The following is a 25,190-nucleotide window of genomic DNA, read 5'->3' on the forward strand; positions in this document are numbered from 1 at the left end:
TATTAATGCAGTATCTTAGAAATTATTGTAAAGAAAGACTTTTATGAACTTATAATTATCTAGTGTCCTGAAATAATTTTAAATAAAAGTTAATAAAAGTTTGTTGCATTTGATTCTTTCATATCATTTACATTTGAATAATTTTGTCTGTTTGAATATTCATTAGAACAAGTCTGTTTGATTTTGTTTGAAAACTACACACTATGATTTAATTGGCACATTTGGAATCTTTTAATGTACCTTTTTAAAAGCTGTAATTTGAATGCTGTATTCTAGCTCAACTAAAGGTGACATTTTAAAATGGTAAAAGTACTTGTTTTTAATTAAGTACTTTGCAAATAATCAACTTTAATGCCAATAGACGTTTGCTTTATTTTTATTCATTAGAACAAGTTGTAGGTAAAAGTGAAGATAGCTCAATGGAAGCTAAAAACATTCTTATAAATAAAATAGTTATGTTAACAAGCAGTGTGAAAGGATTTTTGTTATGATAATTTAATTATTATTAAATAGTAAATTAAAGAATTTTAAACTAAAGTAACTTCAATTAATTAATTTAAGAACTGTTTAAGATTTCTGATTTTAAAAATTTGAAATTTTTAATTATTATTATTTTATCGAAAATACAGTACATGATTATTTGTTGTTGTCTTTTATTATAAGCTATACATTATTCTGAGTAAGTAAAGATTACTAAGAGATTTTATGCCATATATCCTTATTGCTATAGTGCAAAGAGTACAGTGACTAAAATTTGTTATTTCATAGAAGATTTAAATGAATACCGTATTTACTCTAATATAAGACGACTTCACATATAGGACGAGGTGTGACTTTAAAGATCAAAATAAAGAAAATTAGATTTATTGATACAATTCTAATTTTATTTTGTTTAATCACAAGTTAAAATATCAAATGAACATAAATGCACACATTGTCCTGCAAAAATTACTAGCATTTTAAATTTTAAGGAAAAATCTTGTAAAATCAACGACATAATTTGTTCATGTAAACCTAGACAATCGGAAACTTTTTTTTTCCAATTCTTAACAGTCGATCCACTCTTCCTCAATTACACTTATGAGTTTCTTCAAATTCAATTTTCGAATAATCATCTGTTTTCACATGGGAATGGATTAAAACTTATATTGTGCTCCCATGTGATTTTAAAATTGCAATTTTGAATTCAATTCGAAAGTTTTGCTTTTCTTATTGCTATTTATCTTTACTCTTGACAATATACAAGAACGATTCAAATGACCCTGATAAAATACTTATATTTTTAAATACAAGAGGGTAAGCATCCGGTAAAAAATGCGAATAAACAGTTCAAAAAAATTATTTTCAAAAATGCAAAGAATCTTTCGCTTGCATGTATAGGACAACCTAGGAATTTGAAGATGTGATAAATGAATAAAAAGCTCATCTTATATGCGAGTAAATATGGTATTTTTAATTGTAAAATTAGATTATTTTTACAGGATCCGAATTATTCATTCTAATTTTCTTTCTTTTATTCTTTATATAATTTGTTTATTTTGTACACAGTGAGTGTCTTAGTGTCTTATAAATTTTAAATTGGATAATGAGAAAAGTTCTATCACCCAGTGTTAGTGCAAAGAAGAACAGGAATCATAATAATCACCTTTATTTTAAAAGAAATAAGTTAATCAACAAGCTTTAGGTTATTCTTAGGCTAATCTTTTTCATTCTTAATAAGTATTAATATAGTGCATTGTAATCTTTATTTTAAATTCAAAGTAAGAAACTTTTCTAAAATTTAAATATTTATATGGAATGATCAAAAAAGTTTATAAAAATGGGGTGATAAAATTGGCTTTGTAAAGTAATACAAAGCAATTAACATAAATATTTTTATTGCAGAAATTTGAAAAATGAAAAATACAGAATATATCTAAAGGCAGTGTGCTGTTTCTGTACAAAATTGGGAATTTATTGTATGTAATGAACTTAATTTATCCTAGCTTCAAAAAATTCTTGTTCCTATACTGCAGCTACCCAGCAACAACTCTCACTTATGTAATCAGTGGGTTTTTAGTATGTTCTTTCAAATATAGTAAAATGTGAAGTCAGAAAGGGCTGTGGAAGATGAAAAATCTTCCATCAAAATGTCTGCGGTAAATCTAGTGTGTAACATGTGGTTTAGCATTGTTGTGGCACAACATTATACTTCAGCTAAAGAATCTGGGATGTTTTCTAATGATCTCTTTCAATCATGTTAAGCATGTTGCAATATGAAGTGGAATTAATAGTATGTTTTATTTTGAAAAAAGTCTATCTAAAGAACACCCATGGAATTTCAAAAGACTGCAGCCATAACTATTTTAGCAGATTAAACTTAAACTTTCATGTTCATGGCAAAGAGGACTGTTTCCATTCTGCAGAGGCAATATCTTGAATGAGTGTGAAATGTCTTTGTCTTCTCACTTGTAATAATTTGCTGAAGAAAGTCATTTTCTTGCTTGTAAATATTTCATGAAATTGAGACATGCCATCACTAGTGAGTTTTAGTTAGATGTTAATACATGTGGACAGGAGCATTCCAAATAATTTTGGCACCAGGCACCACCAATGTATTTATATTTCTATAAATATTATGAAATTTTTTTTATTAGTTTGACACCTGAGGTAGTTACCTCTACACTTCATCTATCAGTCTATCTGAATATATGATTTGCTAGCCCTGTATTCAGACATACTTTCCGTATGCCATACTAAACTGAAAGACAGTTTGCTGCAAAGTGATATTCCTATCATTCATCCCTGACATCTTGTTAAACTGATAATGGATTTTGTGAGCCAAAAGATCTTTTTGGCTCACAAAAGTTGAATAATTGCTTCGATTTATTCACAAGATCACTTTTCTAATCTTTGTTGTCGTTTGGAGATGCTACATCACTACTGTTTAGTGTTGCCAATCTGGGTTATTTCTTACATTCTACAATTCTTGGATTTTACACACTGTTTTAAGTTACTTTTTGATCATCCTATATGCATTGTTCATATACGCATACAAAAAATTATATATATATAATAAAGGTCTAAAACATAGCTAATACTAATCAATTTTTATTTTAGCTCAGAGTGTTTTTCTCCTACTATTAATAGAAATCTTAAACCAGAAGAAATTAGTGCTGCTAGATTAAGAAATTTGCAACCTGTATATGGAAATCAAGTAAGTTCTAAAAGAAGTGATTATATATTTTATTCAAAATAATGTTTAAATAAACCTATTATAATGAATAAAAAAATTAAGTAAAAAATTGATTATCTCTCTTTTCAAAATTAATTGAGTAAATAAATTTTTAATTTGAAAATTGAGTAATTATTTTTCATTATCTTTATATCCAATAACTATAGATGTTGAAACAGAGATATCCTATTTTTTATTTTTTATTTATTATTATTATTTTTTTGATTAAGTTGATGTGGTGTGTTTTTTGTAAAGTTCTAATCATTGAAGTATACACACTTTCGTTAATAATTGTTATGTGCTGTGTTCATTTTCGACTCCAACTGATGAGGAACTTAGAATCCAAAATGTACATTTTGAAGAAACTAGGAGAATAAAATAAGATATATTTGTGTCAACTGATGACCTGTGATATGATTGTCCTTTAAGTATGATCATGTGGTTATTGGATATAAATAAATATATTTTAGGATAAAAAGCTTCACTATATAATTAATTTTCAGTCTAATTATTTTTGATGATCTCTAAAAAAAAATTGTTTTTTCATATAAAGTTTAGTAAATGACTAAACATTTTAAAGATCCAACAGACAAATGCATATTAAATACCTTTGGTTTTTTAATTTATGATTATTTAAAGAATTAATGATATAATATTAATTAATATTAAATGATGATAAATAAAATACTGAATGATAAATACAATAACTAGATAAATAACTATAGTGTATTTTCTTATGAGATAGATGGATTAATGAATTGATACAAGAATAATGTTGTTATATCTTAAGTGTTTAACTTCATTAACACAAAAAATAGTAATAAAAGTGTAAAAATAATGAATTTTAAATGATAACATCTAGACAAACAAATAATAAAAATAGTAATACTGGAGTTTTCTATAAAATTATTGGTTAATGTTACCCTAGATATCAAATATGGCAGAGCTTCTGGTCGCCATCTTGTTTGCACACACACATGTGCAAACAAGATGGTGACCGTTGACAATAACCAAAATGTGCCTATATTTAAAAAGTTTTTTAAAATAAAACATTATTAAAATGTAAATTTTTTACTTACTTTTCCCGTTGTTTTTGTTTTATTTCCTACTTTTGGAATGGAGGCGAAAAATAAATAAGTTACCATAATACTTGAAAATCCTTGATAACTGGACAGAGTGAATTACAAAATTTGAATACATCAGTGGTTTGAACAAGATTTGCCTGGAATTTAAGTATAAGTTTACGCCTCACAGCTTGCTTCTTTCACCACTTCGGCTGTGATAGGCATCGTCTCCTCGGGGGATTGAACCTGCAATGCTTGCACACCTCATTGTTGCTGCGTTGGCCATGTTGTCTTGTGACCTCGGAACACATGAGAAACATACCTTTGATTATGAATGTTAAAGGATGAATCATTAACCTAAGGGAGGTCCATTGGGAGCACGAACAATCAAATGCCACCAAAATTAAAAATTAATAACAATTATCGTAATAATTAACAAAAATTTAGGAATAAATTTCACCTAAATATCTTGGTTGTTTAAAAATCATACATAAAACTAACATAGGGTACACACAGCATGCAACGACAAACATTCACACAACCTAGTAATTTGCACATTTCCATGAGAAACATCTATTAAGTCATGTTTCTTAATTTGCATATTTACGCACAACCACAGTTTATGTCAGGTTCTTCAATTTTTCATAATTTGTAAAACGTGTTGTTAGAGATCTCCCTCTATCAACATTTTCACCAATAATTATTTAAAGAATTTCGTCTTTCTACATTTTTTATGACGACAATTAAACAGTAATTACCATCGGCCAAATTTTCCTACTCGTTAACTTATAAAAAAAAAAAAAAAGAATATTGTATAACCTTTAAAAAATCACGAACACCATTCGAAAACATAACAACATTCACCAATCTGTCTAGACCAGTGATGGGCAAACTTTTTAAAGAGAGGGCCAAAGGAAAGGAAAAAAACTTTAGGTGGGCAAATATAATTTATTAAAAAATAACAATGATACATTTTACAAAATTCTTGTATTTTTTGTGATACTAAGCCCTATTAATGACTGAAAGATTATGAAGGAGAATGTGATGAATGAAACTGACTGCATTTCTAAAAGTTTCTCATAATTTGGTTCAAACTCGGATGCACTTATTCTTAGAAGAGAAGTTAAATGCTCATCTGTCAGTCTGTTTCTAAGGCAACTCTTTCGAAGTTTTATTGTAGAAAACACCTGTGACACATAGGTATGATGAAGCAAACATAGCAGTAACTTTCTGGGCATGAGATATCAGATTTGGGAAAGTGGATTTCGACAAGGACTTGTAGAATTCTAATTTTGGAACATTAAGAAACAACTGTTTGAGTTGAGTGTTGACATGTGTTAATTCAATCAATTCAAGTTGCAAGTCCGGTTTCACAGTTTACATTAAAAGGCATACTGAAAATTTCAAAATCTTTTTCAATGTCACTGAAGTCTTTAAATCTTCATTCAAATTCTCCATGGAGTCTTCTCAGACTATCTTTGTAACTCTTCAGCTTTTCCTTCATCACCAGGGCTATTTAATTCAACCTCGAGAAGTGAGACAAGTCATTCTTAGCAAGCTGATTTGCGAATAGAACAAGTTGTAATTTAAAACTTTTGAGATGGCCCCAGATATCATCGATAAATTGATTTTTACCTTGTATCTTGACATTCAACTTGTTCATGTGGCAGAGAAGATCCATAAAAAATGTAAAATCCAAAAGCCATGCAGTATCTTCCAGGATTTTATACTCTACAGAGCCGTGTTTCTCAAGATAGAATATCACTATTTCGTCTTTCAGCTGCCAAACTCGCTTGAAGACACGTCATGCGCTAAGCCACCTTACTTCCGTGTAGTACAATATATCAGAGTACTCAGATCGCATGGATTCTAGAAACTCCCGAAATTGTCTGTGTGCAAGCCCACAAGATCGAATAGCACTAACCAGCTTCACAAAGACGTCAAGAAGAGGTTTCATATCCAAAGCAGATTTACACAGGGCGTCTTGATGTATGATGAAATGTAGAAATATAACATTGTTATCTGGATATTTTTCATTAAAGATCCCAACAAATCCAGGTTTTTCCCTGTCATATTTCTTGCTCTATCTGTTGTTATACTACATATGCAATTTATAGGTACTTTCAAATTTGAAATTCCTTCCATAGATTCATGAAAAATATCTGACCCTGTTGTAGTTCCCTTCAACGACCTCATGCATGCTAGTTCCTTGAAAACTTCTGTATTACATTCGTCAACACCTCTTTTAAATAATAGCAACTGTGCAGTATCATTTATATCAGAGCTTTCATCCATATAATTGAGCAGAATTTAAATTAGCCAATCTTTGTGATGTGATATGTTTTTATCTATTGCTTTGATTCTAGAAGTCACTGTTTTCCGAGATAAACTTATTTTTTCAAAATATTTTCTTTTGTTAGGACATAAAATATCGCAAACTTTGAGCATGCGGTGTTTAACAAGCTCTCCACCAGAGAGAGCTTTGTTACTTTTAGTAATATTGTATTCTACAACACAACTTGCATGTGTAGCTGCTTGCTGAGAACTATTTCCTTTCTTAAAAATACTTTGCTGACCTGATAGTTTTTTGTGTAGATCTTCTGCTTTTTGTTTTCTTTTTTCTTCGGTCATAGCTCTAGCCTTGGCATCCTTGTGCTTAGAGTTGAAATGTTGTGAAATGTTATATTCTTTGTAGACTGCTACAGTTTCGTTGCAGATGAGACATAGTAGTTTATCCCTAAAAACTGTGGAAAAGTACTTCCAAGTCCATTCATCTTTGAAAACACGACATTCAGAATCAACTTTACGTTTCATGGATAACATCCTAGGGCTAAAATTTAAAATTTTTCACAATATGCAGAGCAAAACTAGCAAACCAATGTTACAGTAAAAACCTGTTTTCAGTGAAAACGCGTTTTAACTAGTTGAAACTAGTTTTTACTGGATGTCATTGTTATAACCTGTTTTGTCTAGTTAAAACTAGAATTTACTGCTGTACATATTTTGATTTTAGATAAAACTAAAATCAAACATTAACTTTTTAACTTTTAACATTAGTTAAAACTAATTTTAGCTACATAAATATGTTTGGGGGAAATAAATAAAGTGATGATTGGGATTAAAACATTTGTATTATTTAATACGATATTTATTGAAAATATTGGTCACACATCTGTGTTTATTAACATTAATTAACCATTTGTCCCTGAAGGCACCGATCGATCAGTACCCTGGCTTTTTAAGCAAAACTTCGAGGGTACCGATTCATCGTTACTTTGGTAAATATCGATTTTTGTAAAATTTATTAACAACAGATATAATCTCGTTCAATATGAAGTGAATAAAGTATAATAATTCATTATATTAGTTGATAGCAGTATAAAATTTTGATTTCAAACAAATGTTTGATATAATGTGCGATAATTTCACAACGAATAAACACATGCATAAGTGTTATATGGAATTGTACAAAACAATATTCTATGTCTTTCTGGCTCAGTGCCAGCAAACAACTATGTAACTAGACAATGTTAATTTTCACAAAATGTTACAAATTATCAAGTTTATGTGTCAGTTCTGATATATATTATTTTGTTTCTTATAAATTTTTCTAATAAAATGCATTGAAAAATATAGTATTTAAAACTAAAGATATTAATAAATGTAAGTGATTTTTTTCATATAGATATAATGATCATTTGATTTTTGGTGAACTTTTAAAATATCCCTGACTGACCTATATTGCCTTAGGAGGGATCGCAAAATAAACGTAAACAAGATGTCAAGGAAAAAGGGTTAAAGCGATACAAAATTCATCATACACTATAAGAACGTGTTAGCTGAATGACCTTGGTCGAAACAGTTTTTACTAAGCCATTTTGTTAAAACCTGTTTTGTCTAGTTAAAATTAGTTTATCTGAGATTCGTTTTTGACTAGCAGTAAATTTTAGTTTTAACAATGACATCCAGTAAAAACTAGTTTGAACTAGTTAAAACGCGTTTTCACTAAAAACAGGTTTTTACTGTAACACCAACAACACTAAGATAGGTCTGAATCAAGAAACATGTTTCGATATCTAGCCATATTGCCAGTTTTACTCTTCGCTACAAAGTTGTCAGGCAGCCAGTGCCTCTCACTCTCAACATAACATTCCAGTATCTAGGATAAGTCAATAAATTTGTATGTCATCACTGATATAAAAAGAAAGAGAGGAAAAAGAGGAAAATATTTATTTTTCTTATAGCCTGTATTTTTTTTTATTCGTCAGATTAGGAATAATGTCATGCGGACCAGATAGAACATTTCAGGGGGCCGCATCTGGCCCATTACTGGTCTAGACCATAACCAAACTCGAAATACACATAATTCCTCATATTTCCCGAATGGATAATTTTAAAGAAAATTTGCATAAAAAACCATCAGTACAATATACACCATCTAGAAATCACTTCTAAACACTCATGCCATTGAGATTACTGGAAGCGCTGCCATATTTGATACCTTGGGTAACATTAACCAAATTATTATATACAGTAGAGCATCGATTATCCGACTCAATTGGGAACTGGGGTTGGTCGGATAACTGAAAAGTCGGATAACCGAAAAGTATGAAAAAATACATTATTAGTATAGTGTATTAGGCCTGGTTTAAATACTAGCCTTCTTTTCATGGTCGAGCCAGTGCTGCTAGCTAAAACATGCAAAAATTTAACAAAAATAATATTAAAATAGCCAAGACAACCAAATATTGTAGCGCCACATCACTAGCGGACATTTGAATTTGCCGACTAGAATGCGGTCGGTTAATCGGGGGTCGGATAATCGATGCTCTACTGTATTATAAAAACTGTTCAGTCAGATTTGTAAAATCATAATCATTCATACACAGTATGGCAATTAAATAATGAGACTGATATTTTACAAGACAAATTGTCTGTGACATCTATTAGTATATGTCAGTATGTTAGCATTTAGTGTGATTGATGACAGTACAACATTGCAATATTTTTGAAATTTTTTTTATCTGTCATACTGATAATTGTGTGTGTTCTATGGTCACAACACCACTATGAAGTCAAATTTTGCTTTTGAAATTTAAAAAAGTATATCTAAGACATTGATGCATTATGTGTGTGGAGATTAGTATTTAGCTCATGCACAAATACTCTACATTCTATTGATATACTGATGATACATTTCAAAAACAAGATAATGAAAGATCAGGATGCTCAGTTTTATCTTTCAATGAAGACAGTAATTGTCAGATGAATAATTCCATTGATAACAATAGTATTATTCACCACAAACTTATTACAGAAAATAACTGTCATTAGCAGTTATTTGTGAATTTTGCAATGGTTGTGGAAGTGGATTCTTCAAGTCAGGCCTGATTATCACTTACTAGGTAATTGATTATTGCTTCTTGACAATGTTCTTGCACACAAATCAGTTACTGTGTAGTAATTTCTGGCCCAAAATCAATTTGTGCTCAGCCAACCACTGTATTTTCCAGATGTGTCTCCTTGCAACTATTTTGTATTTCTGAAATTGATATTACCTCTGAAAGGAAAACTTTTCAAATACAGTAGAGACTCGTTAATCGGAACCCCGGTAATTGGAACGATTTTCAGTCGGACTGTGTCGTGCTGAATCGAACGTTTTTGATACTAAATTTACTTCTAAAGTATAATTTTCATGTTTTTATATTCTTCAATATATTTATTTTGTTTGTACAAAATGCAGAAATAATTTTTAACGATACGATAGCCTCGATTATTATTATTAGTGATGTAACGAATAGTATATTCGGCCTCAACCGAATACCGAATATTCGGCTAGGAGCGTGGCCGAATACCGAATATTAGGCCAGGAGCGTTGCCGAATGGCCGAATATTCGGCCAAACTATTCGGCTTGATTAACGCACGAACGAAAATTGGCGCGCAAACCGCATTATGGCAAAGATCGCGCACCTTGCTCTCTATTGGCCCGCTGTCACTACGATTTTTTCTTCCATTAGGTCTAAATTATTTAAATTAATTAATTAAATTATAATTATTAAAGTTAATATGAGATGGAGCCTAACGTCTACCTCTAGTGCCAAATTGGTTTATAATTTATGTAATAGCCGTAAATAGCCCGCTATGATTCGGCAGTTGTTGGTATTTAGATGTAAGTTATAACTTATAAGTTATTTTATTTGCAATCGATCATTTTAACTCTTTAATTAAACACTAAAATTTTGTTTTTACTACGTATTTGTAGACTGAATAGTAGTACCCTAAGGATATACTTTAGTGGTGACATAATATAGTCTAGTTTCTCCCCAGTTGTGGAACAGTTCAAATATATTATTGGGGAGTTTCTATTTGTGAAGTTTTGTGATATTTTGTTGCTATTGTTTTTGTCAATATTTTAAAAATTAACATGATTTCAAATGTTATCTTTTGTATATAATGGAAAATGCTCATTCTTTGCTTTATATATAAAATAAATTATATTATTACTCATCATCTAGAAATAGATAAATAATTCTTTCATTAAATACGATAAGTTTCAATAAAATGTTTCGTAACTCATTTTAAAATATCGTAGAAATATTAAAATACAGTGGTGCCTCGTATAACGGACGCTGCGAACAACGGACTTTCTGTTTGGCCGTTACGTGACTCGAGCAACGGACTGGCTGCGAACAACGGACTTTTCGGCATAATTGGTGACTGCTCCATGGGTGCGTTCTTTAATAGCGGTCGCTCTGCGTCTCCGCTACTACGGGAGTGCGCTGCTGTTTGTAGTCATTTAGGAACGACGGTGAAAGAAAGAAAGATGGCGGCGCCCGCACTATCGATAGTATCGTGATGGAGGAATCTATAATTCTAAAATATGAGCTTTAAAAGGCAAAAGAAGGGTCTCAATTGTAAAATTTAACCATAAAATAGATTATTTGTTGAAAGAGCATTCAAAATAGCCTCGAAAAAAACTCGTAAAGACACTTACATCCCCGCGTGCGCTAACTCGCGCTTTCACAATTTCTAAATTCTCATTCATAAAACCATATAATGGATCCGGAAACGAAACTATCTGAGCCATGGAGGACGCCATGTTGCTTTCCACCGAAAACTACTGCTACAAGCAGCCGTTTTTGCCGTTCGACGGCGTGCACTCCCACCGGAATTTAGGAACGCGTTCTGCAGGAATTTTTAAACGGATGTCGCTCGCGCAGAGTTACGCGGAGGAATAAAAGAACGCATCCCACGTTCATTTTTTTATGATACAGTACGGTTATTTTATGCTGCGGAACGAATTAGATGTTTTAACATGTATTTCTATGGGAAAATGCGTTTCGTATAACGGTCGTTTCACTTAACGGACGTGCACCTGGAACGGATTAAGTACGTTATATGAGGCACCACTGTATACGCGAATACGAATATAACATATTTAACTAAACAATAACATTAATGCCCGATACATTCTAACTAGGGATTGCAATCCAGCAGTGTTTTGAATCCAGCTGGATTTTTGCTGGATTGAAATCATTCCAGCGCGGATCCAGCGTGGATGTATTTTTGGTGCAATAGTATTATCTGTCTATCTATCTATCCTTATGTTTTTAAAATGAAATAAAACATTTAAAAAAAATACTTTAAAAGCTTTTATTATTTAGACTGGTCACTATAAATCAGTAAAACTTCTTACACATTTAGGTAGTAAACTTAACTTTGGTTCGGTTTAACACTTGAGATAGAGATAATTAACTTTAAATGTTAATCTTAAATTATAATTATAATGTAATCTTTAAGTTAAATAATAGCAAAGGTAATTCTACTAATTAATTTATATTAATATATTATTATAATGTAAGGACGGATAATCAGTGGCTAAGTGGCTATCAGTCTTACCAGTTTTCTTATATAGGCTCTACATATTAGTCTGTAGTTATTTATAAGTATATAAAACTATGTACTGGAAGTAGAATAAGTTAAATAAACTACACCTTTATCAATTTAGCAAAATTTAATAAAATAATAACGTTTTCAATCGTTTTTAACGATCTTCCTCGGTTACAAAAAAAGTAGAACATTAAATATAGAACATAAAATGTGTTCGGAATAAATATAAAAATTAACGGAAAACGTCCAAACGGACAAAATATAGATAAATAAACAAAATAAATAGCGGAAAAAGTATATACAGGGTGTTTTTTTAAACTGACGGTACTCAGAAACATCTGTAGAGCAATCTAACAGCCGGACTGTCGCCAAATTTGGGAGAGTGACTAAGGACGACATGGAAAAGAGATTCCGCGAAGAAAAAAGTAATACCTAAATTCGCCGGTAGAGGAGGATTTGGCGCTGTTGTAGCGAAAAAGTTACCAGCACTTCACTGAAGAAAGGGTCATCAGTCGCTTTTTTCCACTTGCATGGCCGCCTCGCTCCCCGGATCTAACCCCATGTTACTTTTTCCTGTGGGGTTACTTAAAGTCCAAGGTCTATCTTGGTAGTGTCCCAAACTTGATGACTTTGAAGGACAACGTTTCTCGAACCGTGATGAACATTCCTGCGGACATGTTACGTTCGGCCATAGAGAACACGGTGTTCAGGATGCAATACCTTTTCCAGCAGGACGGTTATCACATTGAAGAAGAGAGAAGGTTATTTGCTGAGTAATTAAACTTTCGTTATTACACTGAAACCTCTGTCTGATTATTCATTCGTGTGTTTGTTAATTGCAGCTGAATTTTATGCAGATTCTTAGCTGTTTCGCTACAACAGCGCCAAATCCACCCCTACCGGCAAATTTGGGTACTACTTTTTTCTTCGCGGAATCTCTTTCCCATGTCGTCCTTAGTCACTCTCCCAAATTTGGCGACAGTCCGGCTGTTAGATTGCTCTACAGATGTCTCTGAGTACCGTCAGTTTAAAAAAAAACACCCTGTACAGTAATACCTCGACTTACGCTACCCCGACTTACGCGAACCCGGAGTTACGCGATTTTCAAATCTCGACGATTCGTCTTTTGTTTGAGCGCCACGCAACCCTTGATTACTCACTCCCCCCAAACTATTGTTCAGCTTACAGGTTCGGACGTGTCGCGCGGAATCGACGCATAGCTACAATTTATTTTGACTTATTTATTTCTGTGTTATATCTATGGAGACTTGAGACTCTACTGTGTCATCCAAACGAAGTAGAACTGATTCTTCTGCATCAAACAAGAAAAGAAAAACTCCATCTTTAATAATGTTAACTTTACATTCCAAAGACTTCGATACAAAAATGAAAATTTGTAAATTGGCAAAACTTGATCCTTTAGACCCAGTTCAATCAGATGATCGAATAACGGTTGGAAACTTGACAGAAGGCCTCAGTTTAATTAAAAAGAGGTTACAAATTTTAGAAAATATAGACTCCAACGAAGAGCGCATTTCTTCTACAAAACGAAAAATAAAAAAAAATTATTAGCATGCTACGAGGAAATTTTGCGGGAGAAAAAATCTTTGAGCCGTCAGACAAATTTGTTAGATTTTAGGAAGCCTTCTATATCAAAATAACTTCGATTTACGATTTTAATAATATAATTTGTTATACATATGTATTATCTAAGATTTTATTAAACATTTTTTTCTAAATTGTTGTTTTCTTTAGTCTCCGGCCCCAATTAAAAATAATTAGTATGTATTTATATGCGAAGTTATACCCCGACTTACGCGAATTCAACTTACTCGGTTATCGCTCGGTTCCATCTATCGCGTAAGTTCGGGGTATTACTTTATATAAGATATAACAACGAAACCAGCATTGTCCGTTAATAACATTAATTAATGTTAAAGAATCTCCACATGGTAGACAATGAGTCCGCATCTCTATGGTTCATACAACCAGTTGTCATGTGCGCCTTGCAGATTTCCAATCTCTCAAGATGTTTGACCGTTTGCCTATTCGTCGTTGTTTTTATAATTGCCGCTCGATTCCATTGGACGTTAACATCCTTGTGTCTTGCGTATGATGCCAGCGCAGTGTTGTCAAGGTTCTTACTGATTGTATATTTGTGCTCTTGAGCCTTTGTTTTAAACTGCGCATCGTTGCACCCACATAAACAAGCTTGGAATTGAAACGTTGGTTGTGTAAAGGCACCGAATATATACCCGTTGTCGAATTCCGATCCTCTTTCTTTTTATCGTTTCTTAAAAGTTTGAAAACAGTGGAATTATGTCGGTATACAATACGAAATTTATCAGACCTGGCAGTACATCTATGTATCTTGTTTAAAAAAATGGGATGTAATTAAGCACTATTCTTTTTATATTTATTCGAAACACATTTTATGTTCTATAGTTAATGTTGTATTTTTTTGTAACTGAGGAAGATCGTTAAAAGCGATTGAATACGTTATTATTTTATTAAATTTTGCTGGATTGATTAAGGTATAGTTGATTTATAAGTAATTTAATTATTAGTGTTAGTAAAGTAGTGAGTAAATAATTAGTAAGTAATTAGTAGCAGTCTAGTAGTTAGCAAAGCGGCGACGCGACAACGTAGACTTTTGCGCAATTATTTAGAAAGCTAATTGAGTATTTGCGGATCCGCAGCGCTGGATCCAGCACTTGTGCTGGATCCAGCAGGCCGAAAAATGCGCTGGATCCAGCTGGATTGCTGGATGAGGGATCCAGCAATTGCAATCCCTAATTCTAACCTACACGCCATGAATGCCATAAGATATCGGGCCAGATAAAGGCTATAATATTATTTAACTACGAAATAATTTAATACTAGAGTTAGATGCCATTTCTTATTAACTTTAATAATTATAATTTAATGTTCAGCATTAATAAAAGTTACCAAAATGATTAATTTATTGTGTTTTTGTTATTTCTTACGCCTGTTTTTAGGTATTCGGTATTCGGCCGAATAGGCCGAATACCGGGTAGTAACCGAATATTCGTTACATCACTAATTATTATAAAAATTTTCGTTAGGCTTAAAATCGACGAAAATTCAACACGAAGCGACACGCGACAGAGAAAAATTTGAACATCGGACAGGTTAATATATTTATTCGTACATAATCGGTAATCGGAACAAATCACTAATCTGAACAACCCCAGTCCCCAATTGATTCTGATTTTCGGTTCTCTACTGTATATCCAACAGGCTCCACATCTCTTTATGCCACAGCAAGAAGATATGCAAAACAGTCATTCCAGTTATTAGTTGATCACGTTATTCACTATCAATGCTGTAGATATACAGTACAGTACTATTAACTCTGGAAAGTGAATTCAGTTTTTGCAAGTCTGTTTTATTTATTTATTTTTTAAATTGCCACTCAATTATTGTGAATTTTATTGATATAATTTATGTTTAAATCATATTATTGTGGGTTCACTGGGAGGTCGGACGGAGTCGGACCTCCTTTTTCTCGGTCAACAGGTCGGTAAAACTTACCCACGGTTAAGGATGGCTGTCCAGTCTGGAACTAATTGCTTGTCTGGTCGAGTGGAGGAGGAGAGTGGGCTCGTTGATAAGACAGAGGCGATATTCGAATAAATGACACCAGTTAAAACAACAAACAGAATTTATTACTAGACAATAAAGAACAGTTATACATGCTAACATCGATAGAAATATATTACGTACTAATATAGGGGTTTACCAACCCGAGAAAGAGCTTACAAAGTATTGGTCGTCATGCCTCGTCAAAGGATCGTCGGTGAAATGGAAGGAGTCCGTTCGAATCAAATCGTCGACGGCGGAGAGGTGTCGGTGGGCCTTGCAGGGTTCGAGCTTGGATGGAGGCGGGAACGACGAACGATCCCCCTGTCCTCGCTCCCTTCCTTTTTATTTTATCCCCACGTTAATTTTCTCGCCAATTAGCGAATTTTGCCTTTAGTTCTGTTCTGAACTTCTGACTCAGTTTCGAGTTTTGAGAGGAGAGGAAATACAGTCATTCCCCTGAGAAGGGTCGGCTTTTGGTTTGGAATTTGGTTGTTGATGTCGAAATTTGTACAAGGAACGGGAAGAAAATAATAAAGACTAATAAAATTTAAAATCTATGTATTGTTGGTCGATTCGGATTTTCGCATCACTGCAGGCTTTCCAAAATCGTACTTGTCCTAAAAGGGCAAGTTCGATTTTTTTTTCGGTTAACCTTTCTCTCTCTAAATAATTTCGTAAAGCGTCGGGGGATGATGTTAAATCAAGTGACTTAAATATTGTAGTGTTAGAATTCTTGGTAGCCTGCGATACAAGAATTCTAGTGCGAGGCTTCCGGGGTTCGGAAGTATTCTTGGTGACCGGTGATGTCATTAAGTGCTTGATTGGTTGACCCCGATAAGGGTGAATTCGAGGGTGCAGTTCAAAGTTCGAAGTGAGTCGTGCGTCCGGAGGTTAAGCGTCCTTTGTTCTTTGGTACGTGTTGTCTTATTCGATGATGGTTTATATCGGAATTAAGGATGAGGGCGATTTTTCCTTGCTAGAAGATTATTCTCAGGTGAGTGTATAACGTTTATTGTATCTTGATAGATCTCGTAGTTGGAGAGTGGAGAGTCAAAGTAGCCGAAGACTTGTAGATTTTCGGGTGAGGCTTCTTCGGTCGGCCATTGTTTGTCCTGTTCTTATAGGTACAAAAGTAATATTAAGTTAGAGTATAGAGATTAACGTTTGTCCCTCGGGTACGTTGGAGGTATGCACGGTTTTACAGCTTTATTTACCGTACTCTCTCTCGGGATAATTATTAATTAGTAAAATAATAAAAATAAAAAGGGTTAAAGTATTAGTATTAAGAGAGAACCTATTTCCGCTAATTGGAAACGTATAATATAGTAATAAAATAAGGGTTAATATAAAAATTCGCACTATCGTATGAGTTTATGAATGTATAAAAGTTGTGAAAGTTAACTCCAGAAAATAGTTAAAGATGGCGGTTAATAAGTTTGAACAATGGAAGCTTGAGTAGGTCGGGCTTGGGTTCTTGGAAGGAAGTTGGTTCGGCCGTTCGCGGAAGTGGCTTGGGTTCTTCTATCCCATTGAGGGGGATGTTTTCCAAGTTAGTTTCTGGAACGGGCCGTTGGTTGGTTGCTCTAGTTCTTCGTCGTCGTAGATAATAACAAAAATACAAGGGGTGCAAATTAACACTATGGCCGTACCAAGACAACTAAGGTGTATTATCATTATCGGCAAGTCGGATGTTGGTGGAGCAGGGTTCGAGCTCGGATGGAGGCGGGAACGACGAACGATCCCCCTGTCCTCGCTCCCCTCCTTTTTATTTTATCCCCACGTTAATTTTCTCGCCAATTAGCGAATTTTGTCTTTAGTTCCGTTCTGACTCAGTTTCCAGGGGAGAGGAAATACAGTCATTCCCCTGAGAAGGGTCTGCTTTTGGTTTGTAATTTGGTTGCTGTCGAAATTTGTACAAGGAATGGGAAGAAAATAATAAAGACTAATAAAATTTAAAGTCTATGTATTGTTGGTCGATTCGGATTTTCACATTATCATAATCAAATCATTTTTAAAAATGATTAAATTGTGATAATATCTAGATGACAATAAATTTGAAAATCTTTAGATGAGTAAAAATTTTCCTGTCTGAAGTTTATATGTCTAATTTGTTTCAATTGGTGTCTATTGTATATAAAAAGTGTTCAGTCATATACAAGATGGTATCAGAAAGTTTCCAGTCTGTAGCTGCCACGACTATACCATTCAATTGAATTGTGTGTCCTGGTGAGAGGTCATCATTTCCAATATTTGAGTCAACATCTAATGAGTGTTCCTGTTGAATTTACATTCTAATTGTTTCAATTGTGTTATTGTAATAGTATGAAAAGTGCTCAGTGCATATACATAGATGGTATCAGAAAGTTTCCAGTCTGTAGCTGCCACGACTATACCATTCAATTGAATTGTGTGTCCTGGTGGAGGTCATCATTTCCAAGTATACTGAGTCAACATATCTAATGATGTCGTAGAGTGAACTTGCATTCAATTGTTTCATGTGGTTTTGTAAAGTAGTATGAAGATCATTCTGCAATCACGATGATGTATGACAAATTCAAGTAATGTGCATCAATTAGATTTTGTGTCAAGATCAGGAAATCTGTTATGTAATTAGCATTATCTTTTTAAAAATATTAGATACACACAAAATAGAACTAAGCTTATTCATTTTTTATTAGAAAAGTGAGCACACAAATTACATATTGTTGACATGTAAACCCCATAAGAACCAGAAATTAAATTTTACAAGAGCAATAGAAACAATTAATATTGCATATAGTAGCACAAGATTCTCCTATGTGAAGGTTCATTATAAGTTGAAAACATGTAATTACTAGATTTACTACTAACTTAACTCAAAAACAGAAAATAAAAAAATAGTTTTGGTTATTTGAGGATTCCTCAGCAATATGGACTGCTTAACTATATATGCCTTATTATAAGTAAGATTACAAACATTTCTGTTGGTCAAATGTTTCTGAGAATTTTGCAGAACATGCATTCTCCAAGGGCCTGCACAACTATGATACAAAACTTGTTTGACTTGTAGTGGTCTTAAAAGGTTTCTGTGTCAACATGTGTGTATATAAGAAAAACTCATCTACTCTAATATCTTCAAAAGTATTGAAGGTAAACTCAAACAACAAATTGTGTTATTAAAATACAGTGAAGAATCCATAAAACATCAAAAATTTTTTGCTTCTTTTAATAGGATAGTGAGTTAGTAGATTCAAAATTTAAATGAAGATTTTTTTTTCTATTTAAAATTCTGAAGTTAATCTTTATGAGAAGTAGTTAATTTTTTCTGATCCCTGTTAGAAGGAAAATATGTATATTTTTCTTTGTGTGCATTTTAGTAATATACTTTTTTACTGTTTGATTTTGTTTCTGATATTTCAGAAATTTAGATGAGTGATCTGAATCAATTTGTATATTTTGATATTTTCTCATATTTATTTATCACATCATTTATTTGTCAAATTTCTAGAAAATTCAGCCGATAATTCTCAAGAAATTTGTTCAAAATTTATTTCTTAAGAAATGTTTTTGTTATATAATATTTTAATAGTATGTACTGTACATGTTGATTTTTTATGCATTTTAGTGATTATTTATAATTATATATAAATAATTTCAGGGTAGAGCTGTTACTGGACTTCGAAATTTAGGAAACACGTGTTTCATGAATGCTGTTATACAGTGTCTTTCTCTTACTGTTCCCTTATCGTTATACTTTACCAGAGGAACTTATAAAAATGATATAAATAGGTATGTAAAAAATTAACTTCAAAATATTTTTTATAATTTAAAGCAATAGTGCAAGCCAAAAGATGATGATTGAACTTCAAAAAACAACTTATTTATTTTTTACTTTCTATTATTGATATATAATACTGAAAGTTCTTTAAAATCTTTATGATTCTACAGAATTTTTTTACTAATTTTATATAATGTATCATTGAAATTGAATTTTAAAAGTTGCAAAAATTAGCACAACCAGAAAGAACTGAGATTATTATTTTTATTCTAAAAATATGGTATATGGAATTTATTCTATAAAAATGTAGTGCACAGAATATCTATTGCATTTCAAGGGTTCAAATCATAAACAGAATTTTGAAATATGATAAAATTTATCAGTAAAATTATATTAAAACTTTTTGGCTAATCTAACATTATCAGTAAATTCAAATAAATTTATCAATGAAATTTATAAATTATATTGATTATAAATAAATGTTTAATTAATAATAAATTTTGGTTAATGTAACCCTTGGTGCCAAGATGACGGCGCTTCCAGTAATCTCCAATTCGGGTGTCGTGAAGTAATAGCGTTGGAGGGAGCTATCATGTAATTTACTGACATAATATGTAATGACATTTAACGTGATGTAAAAAAAAGAATGTGAAAGATTATGCAAATTTGTAAAATATGACATGGTAGATGGTAGTTTTTCGTGGAAATATGCAAATTAACCAGTAGGTACGCGATACTGACAGTGCTGCGTTGTATCTATAGTGGAATTTTTGATTTTTATTTTTTCAATAGTTTTTCCAAAAAAAGTTAAAAAGATAAATATATTGTTCTTAAACAATAGTATTTGTGAATTTGATATAAATAACAACTAAAAATGTTGTTAATCTTTCAATTTTTTAAATTATTATTTTTTTTGATAATTTTGTGTCTAGTAGTTATGCAGAAATTAGGTCCGGTGAATTTTTGTTAGGTCAAACTCCCCGTAAATTCTAATAGATAGATGAAAATGACTATTTGAAATTAGTGTGGGACAATGATATTAATAATGGCTTTAAATTTGCTTTAAAATTAGGGCTACAACAAACTCATGGAAGGTGCAACTTGCATGCTAAAACATGTAAATTATACTATAGAAGCGACTTAAAATCATGTTTTTTAAGATTTGTAAAAGTGGTAATAAGTATTCAGCATACAAAGGAAACATTCAAAAGCATATTTGGCAATGTCCATTTTGGTTGTATTTTGTTTCTCAGTTCGCCCTTAAATTGTTTGAAATGTACAGCAAAATGGAATTACAGCATTCGGCACTGTCCGAAGCATATATCTGATTGAATAAGTATAAAAAAAACCTGGAGACAGTTTCCAATTTTTTGCAAAACAATTGGTTGCGATGTGTCCAGGGACTGGGAAAACTCCAAAAGTGGTTTGATCTAGAATATGTTCTGTCTGCACTACTTCCAAACTTTAATAAGAAGCAAATAATGAAAATAGAGAAGGAATAGGAAAAGGCAACAGCAAATGTGAATAAAAAGGCAGCCAAACACTCCTCTAAGGTTGTAGCAGAAACGACAACATTAGGGAAGAAAGGACCTGCATAAAAATGAAATTGGAATCTACCAAGCTAGGGAAAAAAGCAGGATTAAATATAAAAAAGGAATCATTAACCTGAGTATGTTGTTTTTTATTATCAATATTTTATCTTAGATTATTATATTTTCGGAGACACGTGATCTCCGATCAAAATAGCGCTAAACGCACAGTCTCCAAACCAATTCAAGATGGCGACACTTCCGGTCGCCATCTTGGCACCAAGGGTTACATTAACCTAAATTTTAAATCTGCTATATAAAGCTGAAAAAATAGGCACACACTTTTTTTGGTATGTCAAAAATGGCCACTAAGGGTGCCCCAGATATTATTTAAATTAACAATATAAATTATTTTATATTTATTTTATACTTTTACAGTATAATAATCAATATATTATTTTTTTTATTTGTAATTTAGTATGCCCCGATGCCTCCATTGGGCCTTTTGACTTGTATAAATAATTTATCAATTGTAAATTTAGCTCATTTAATGTGGAATTGTACTGTTTTCAATAAATACTAATATATGCTGACATTCTGATAATCTGTTTGATATTTTAATAACACATTTAAATTTTTATTGTTGTTTTCAATTAGTTCTTGCCTAAAAGTATCACATCTGGCAGCAGATGTGATATTTTTAGGCTACAGATATGGTTTTGGAAATAATATTTTATTTATGATTATCTATTCATAAATCAAATGTTATGTGGCAATTGAACTATGTATTCTTTTTTATTTGCTCATTGCAGTTGACATGTGCCACATTGCAATTTAACATCAATAACAAATTTGGTTTTGTTGTTTTTATAATTACTGATCTATATTTTTCTGAATAAAATTATTCTAAAATTCTTTTACAAGGGAGAATAAAATATCATAACTTCCCTTTACTCAACACCGGAAGATAGTCAATTACGTACTTCTAAAACCTGTTATTGGTGAGTATTTAATCATCTACAGAACGAAAAACTAGATTTGACGAACATTTTCGAATCTTCCAAGGTTCTTCTTCAGGTCGCAACAAATTTCCGTTAAAATGTCGTTCAGATCCTATTACGATCTTAATGACATTTTAACAGAAATTTGTCATGACCTGAAGAACCTTGGAAGGTTCGAAAACATTCGTCAAATCTAGTTTTTTGTTCTGTAGATGATTAAATACTCACCGGTAACAGGTTTTAGAGGTACGTAATTGAAAATAAAAAAGGTTACTGTAATGAAGTTATGTCAAAATGTAGCTACATCATTCTAATAATTGACTCTCATAGTCATGTCTGGTAAAATGGTCATGGGTTATGACCCATGACCATTTTACCAGAGCTGTGGCCAGATAATAATATAAAATTAAATAAAAAGTTACAAGTATTTCTCTGTTAGTTGATGTTAGGATTTTTTATTTGATTAACAGAAAGAAAATTAATAGAAAATAAAGTTAAATTCAACTTTTCATTTTCTTTCTTCTTTTTCTTTTTTTTTCATTGAGTATTTGCTCTTAAAAAATTGAAAACGGATTACTGTATGAATTATTTTGATTTCAGTTTTTAAAAACATTAATACAGTAATTATATATTTTCAGTGAGAATTTAATAATTAATTAAATGCTAAATTTTGATAATTATAATTATCAAAGTTGCTCAGAGTTATAATAATTACTAAGTATTACATATAAATCTTATGGATATATATTCTTTTGAATAACTATTTTTATAAAATAAAATTTTATATTTTTAGGGATAATAAAAGTTCTGGTGGTGTAACTGAAGAATTTGCTATTGTAATTAGATCTTTATGGGCTGGTGTTTATAAATCCATAGCACCAAAAGATTTCAAAGTAATTTTTTGCTTTTTATTTATTTTAAGTAAATTTCTAGGATTAAACAATAAGTTTTATTTCATTGTGTATACATTACTAGATTGCACATAAAAATTTGTTTGTGTGCATGTGTGCACAAAAATAATTTTTATATATTAAATATACATCTATATATTAGTGATTTGATATATAGATGTTAAGAAATTGGACTGATAGAATGAAAATGGCAGCTAGAAAGGGGTCAATTCAAACAATTTTGATCAAATAAACTGGGGGTTCCACAGCCTTCTTATGTGATACAGGGTCCTAAACTTTCAATGCTGTCAGTGGAATTTTTCCTGTTTCATGGTATAGTGGTTTTAAAAACATGGACAGATGTATCTCAGAAACATTTAATAAAATATTCAACAAGTACTTTCAAATATGCTAGTAATTGAATGTGGAATAACTACAAGACTTAACAAAGAAAAATATGAAAAACATGTTACTGACAATTATTTTAATCCACCAATATCTTGTAGAAGAATCACATTTGTATCAGGTCAGTCCATAAGTCCATGCTCATTTTTATGACCTTGAGAAAAATCTTGTTTTGCTGTTAAAAATGTCAGTCTAATGTGATAATTTTTACACTGAAGTGTTAAATTGGATCTCACTCATATAATACTGTTCAGAATTGTGAATATTTCAGTTGTTTATTTTCGTTAAAATGGAAGTAAGCAATGAATATAAAAGACATGTTTTATGCTTTTTATTTTTAAGTGGTGAGAATGCTACAAATGCAGCCAAAAAAATAAATACTGTACATAATCAAATTGTAATTAGTGCAAGGACTGCACAGAAGTGGTTTGAAAGATTTAGAAACAATGATTTTAGTGTGGAGGATAAGGCTCATACTGGAAAACCCATTGACTTTGATGATGATGCTCTCTCTGCATTAGTTGAAACAGAACCATCTTTAACAGTTGATGAAATTGTGGAACGTTAAAATTCATCCCATGGAACTGTTCATAGACACCTACAACAAATTGGAAAAGTTTCAAAACTAGGAAAATGGATACCACATGAACTGTCAATAGCTAACCGACAACAACATGTAAACATTTGCACGTCTCTTTTATCCCGTATTGCTTTAGAACCTTTTCTTGGTAGGCTGGTTACTGGAGACGAAAAATGGATCCTCTATAATAATGTGATGAGAAAATGACAATGGATGGATCGCGACAAGCAGCCAAAACCGACTGCAAAAGGTGGGTTGCATCCATAAAGAATTCTTTTGTCTGTTTGGTGGGATATGTCAGGTCTAATTCACTTTGAGCTGTTAGAACCTAATCAAACAATTACAGCTCAAATGCATTGTGAGCAATTAGAGCATTTAAATGAAAAATTGAAAAAAAAATTGACCATCGTTAGTGAACAGAAAGCAGGTTCTCTTGCAGCATAACAATGCCAGACCACACGCTGCAAAAATAACTGTACAGAAACTTGAAAGTTACAACTGGGAAATTTTACCTCATCCACCATATTCGCCAGATATTGATCCCAGTGATTATCATCTTTTTTGCAGTTTGGAGAATTTTTTAAAAGGGAAAACTTTTGAGGATGAGAACTATGTAAAAAAGGCTATTTCTGAAAATTTTGATTCAAAACCGAAATCATTTTACGAAGACGGGATTAAAAAGCTACCATCAAGATGGCAAGAAATTGTACATAATAATGGTGAATACATTATAGATTGAAATAAAATTTAATTAAAATTTTTTGTTGCTTTTTTTGTAGATAAAAGTACACATGAACTTATGGACTGACCTGATAATAATATTGCTTTCTTTTATCTAGTATTATCTATTATTGTTGTATACATGAAACATTTACTTGTGTTTTTATTTTATGTTTTGTGATTTTTTTCTCATATAAAATGGTCTCTCTCTTTCTCTCCCAGTTTGAAACAACTAAAACCATGTTTGTTTATTTAAATATTCAATATTTTGGATAAGACCTCTGAAAGTTGACAACTTCAAGGGACTGAAGGAAACGGTCAACATACGGAATAACTGTACTGATACATAGATGTACAGTACTTTGTTTTATCATGTAGATTTTATTAGAGAATGTCATATGGAAACATGTACTGTAAAAACACAAGAAAATCATTCATACAATAGTGTATCATACAAAAATCAATATATTTATATGTATTGTTTCTTGTGTTTGATCATTTTAGTCAGTTTTTTTTATTCTTTATATGAAAGT

At 31.7% G+C, this 25,190-nt stretch overlaps 1 protein-coding gene across 1 annotated transcript in view; it reads left to right on the forward strand.

Moving 5' to 3' along the window:
• The window catches only part of LOC136968409 (ubiquitin carboxyl-terminal hydrolase 8-like), an 89,272-nt gene that overhangs the window by 43,541 nt on the left and 20,541 nt on the right, over positions 1 to 25,190 (forward strand). Inside the window, exons 13-15 of the mRNA XM_067262425.1 lie at positions 3,100 to 3,196; positions 19,413 to 19,543; positions 22,856 to 22,955. Of these exons, the coding sequence (XP_067118526.1) occupies positions 3,100 to 3,196; positions 19,413 to 19,543; positions 22,856 to 22,955 (328 nt within the window). The remainder of the gene's footprint in view (positions 1 to 3,099; positions 3,197 to 19,412; positions 19,544 to 22,855; positions 22,956 to 25,190) is intronic.

The sequence above is a fragment of the Centruroides vittatus genome, unplaced genomic scaffold, assembly GCF_030686945.1.
Source record: "Centruroides vittatus isolate TY-2023 unplaced genomic scaffold, ASM3068694v2 contig_1476, whole genome shotgun sequence".
Classification (NCBI taxonomy): domain Eukaryota; kingdom Metazoa; phylum Arthropoda; class Arachnida; order Scorpiones; family Buthidae; genus Centruroides; species Centruroides vittatus.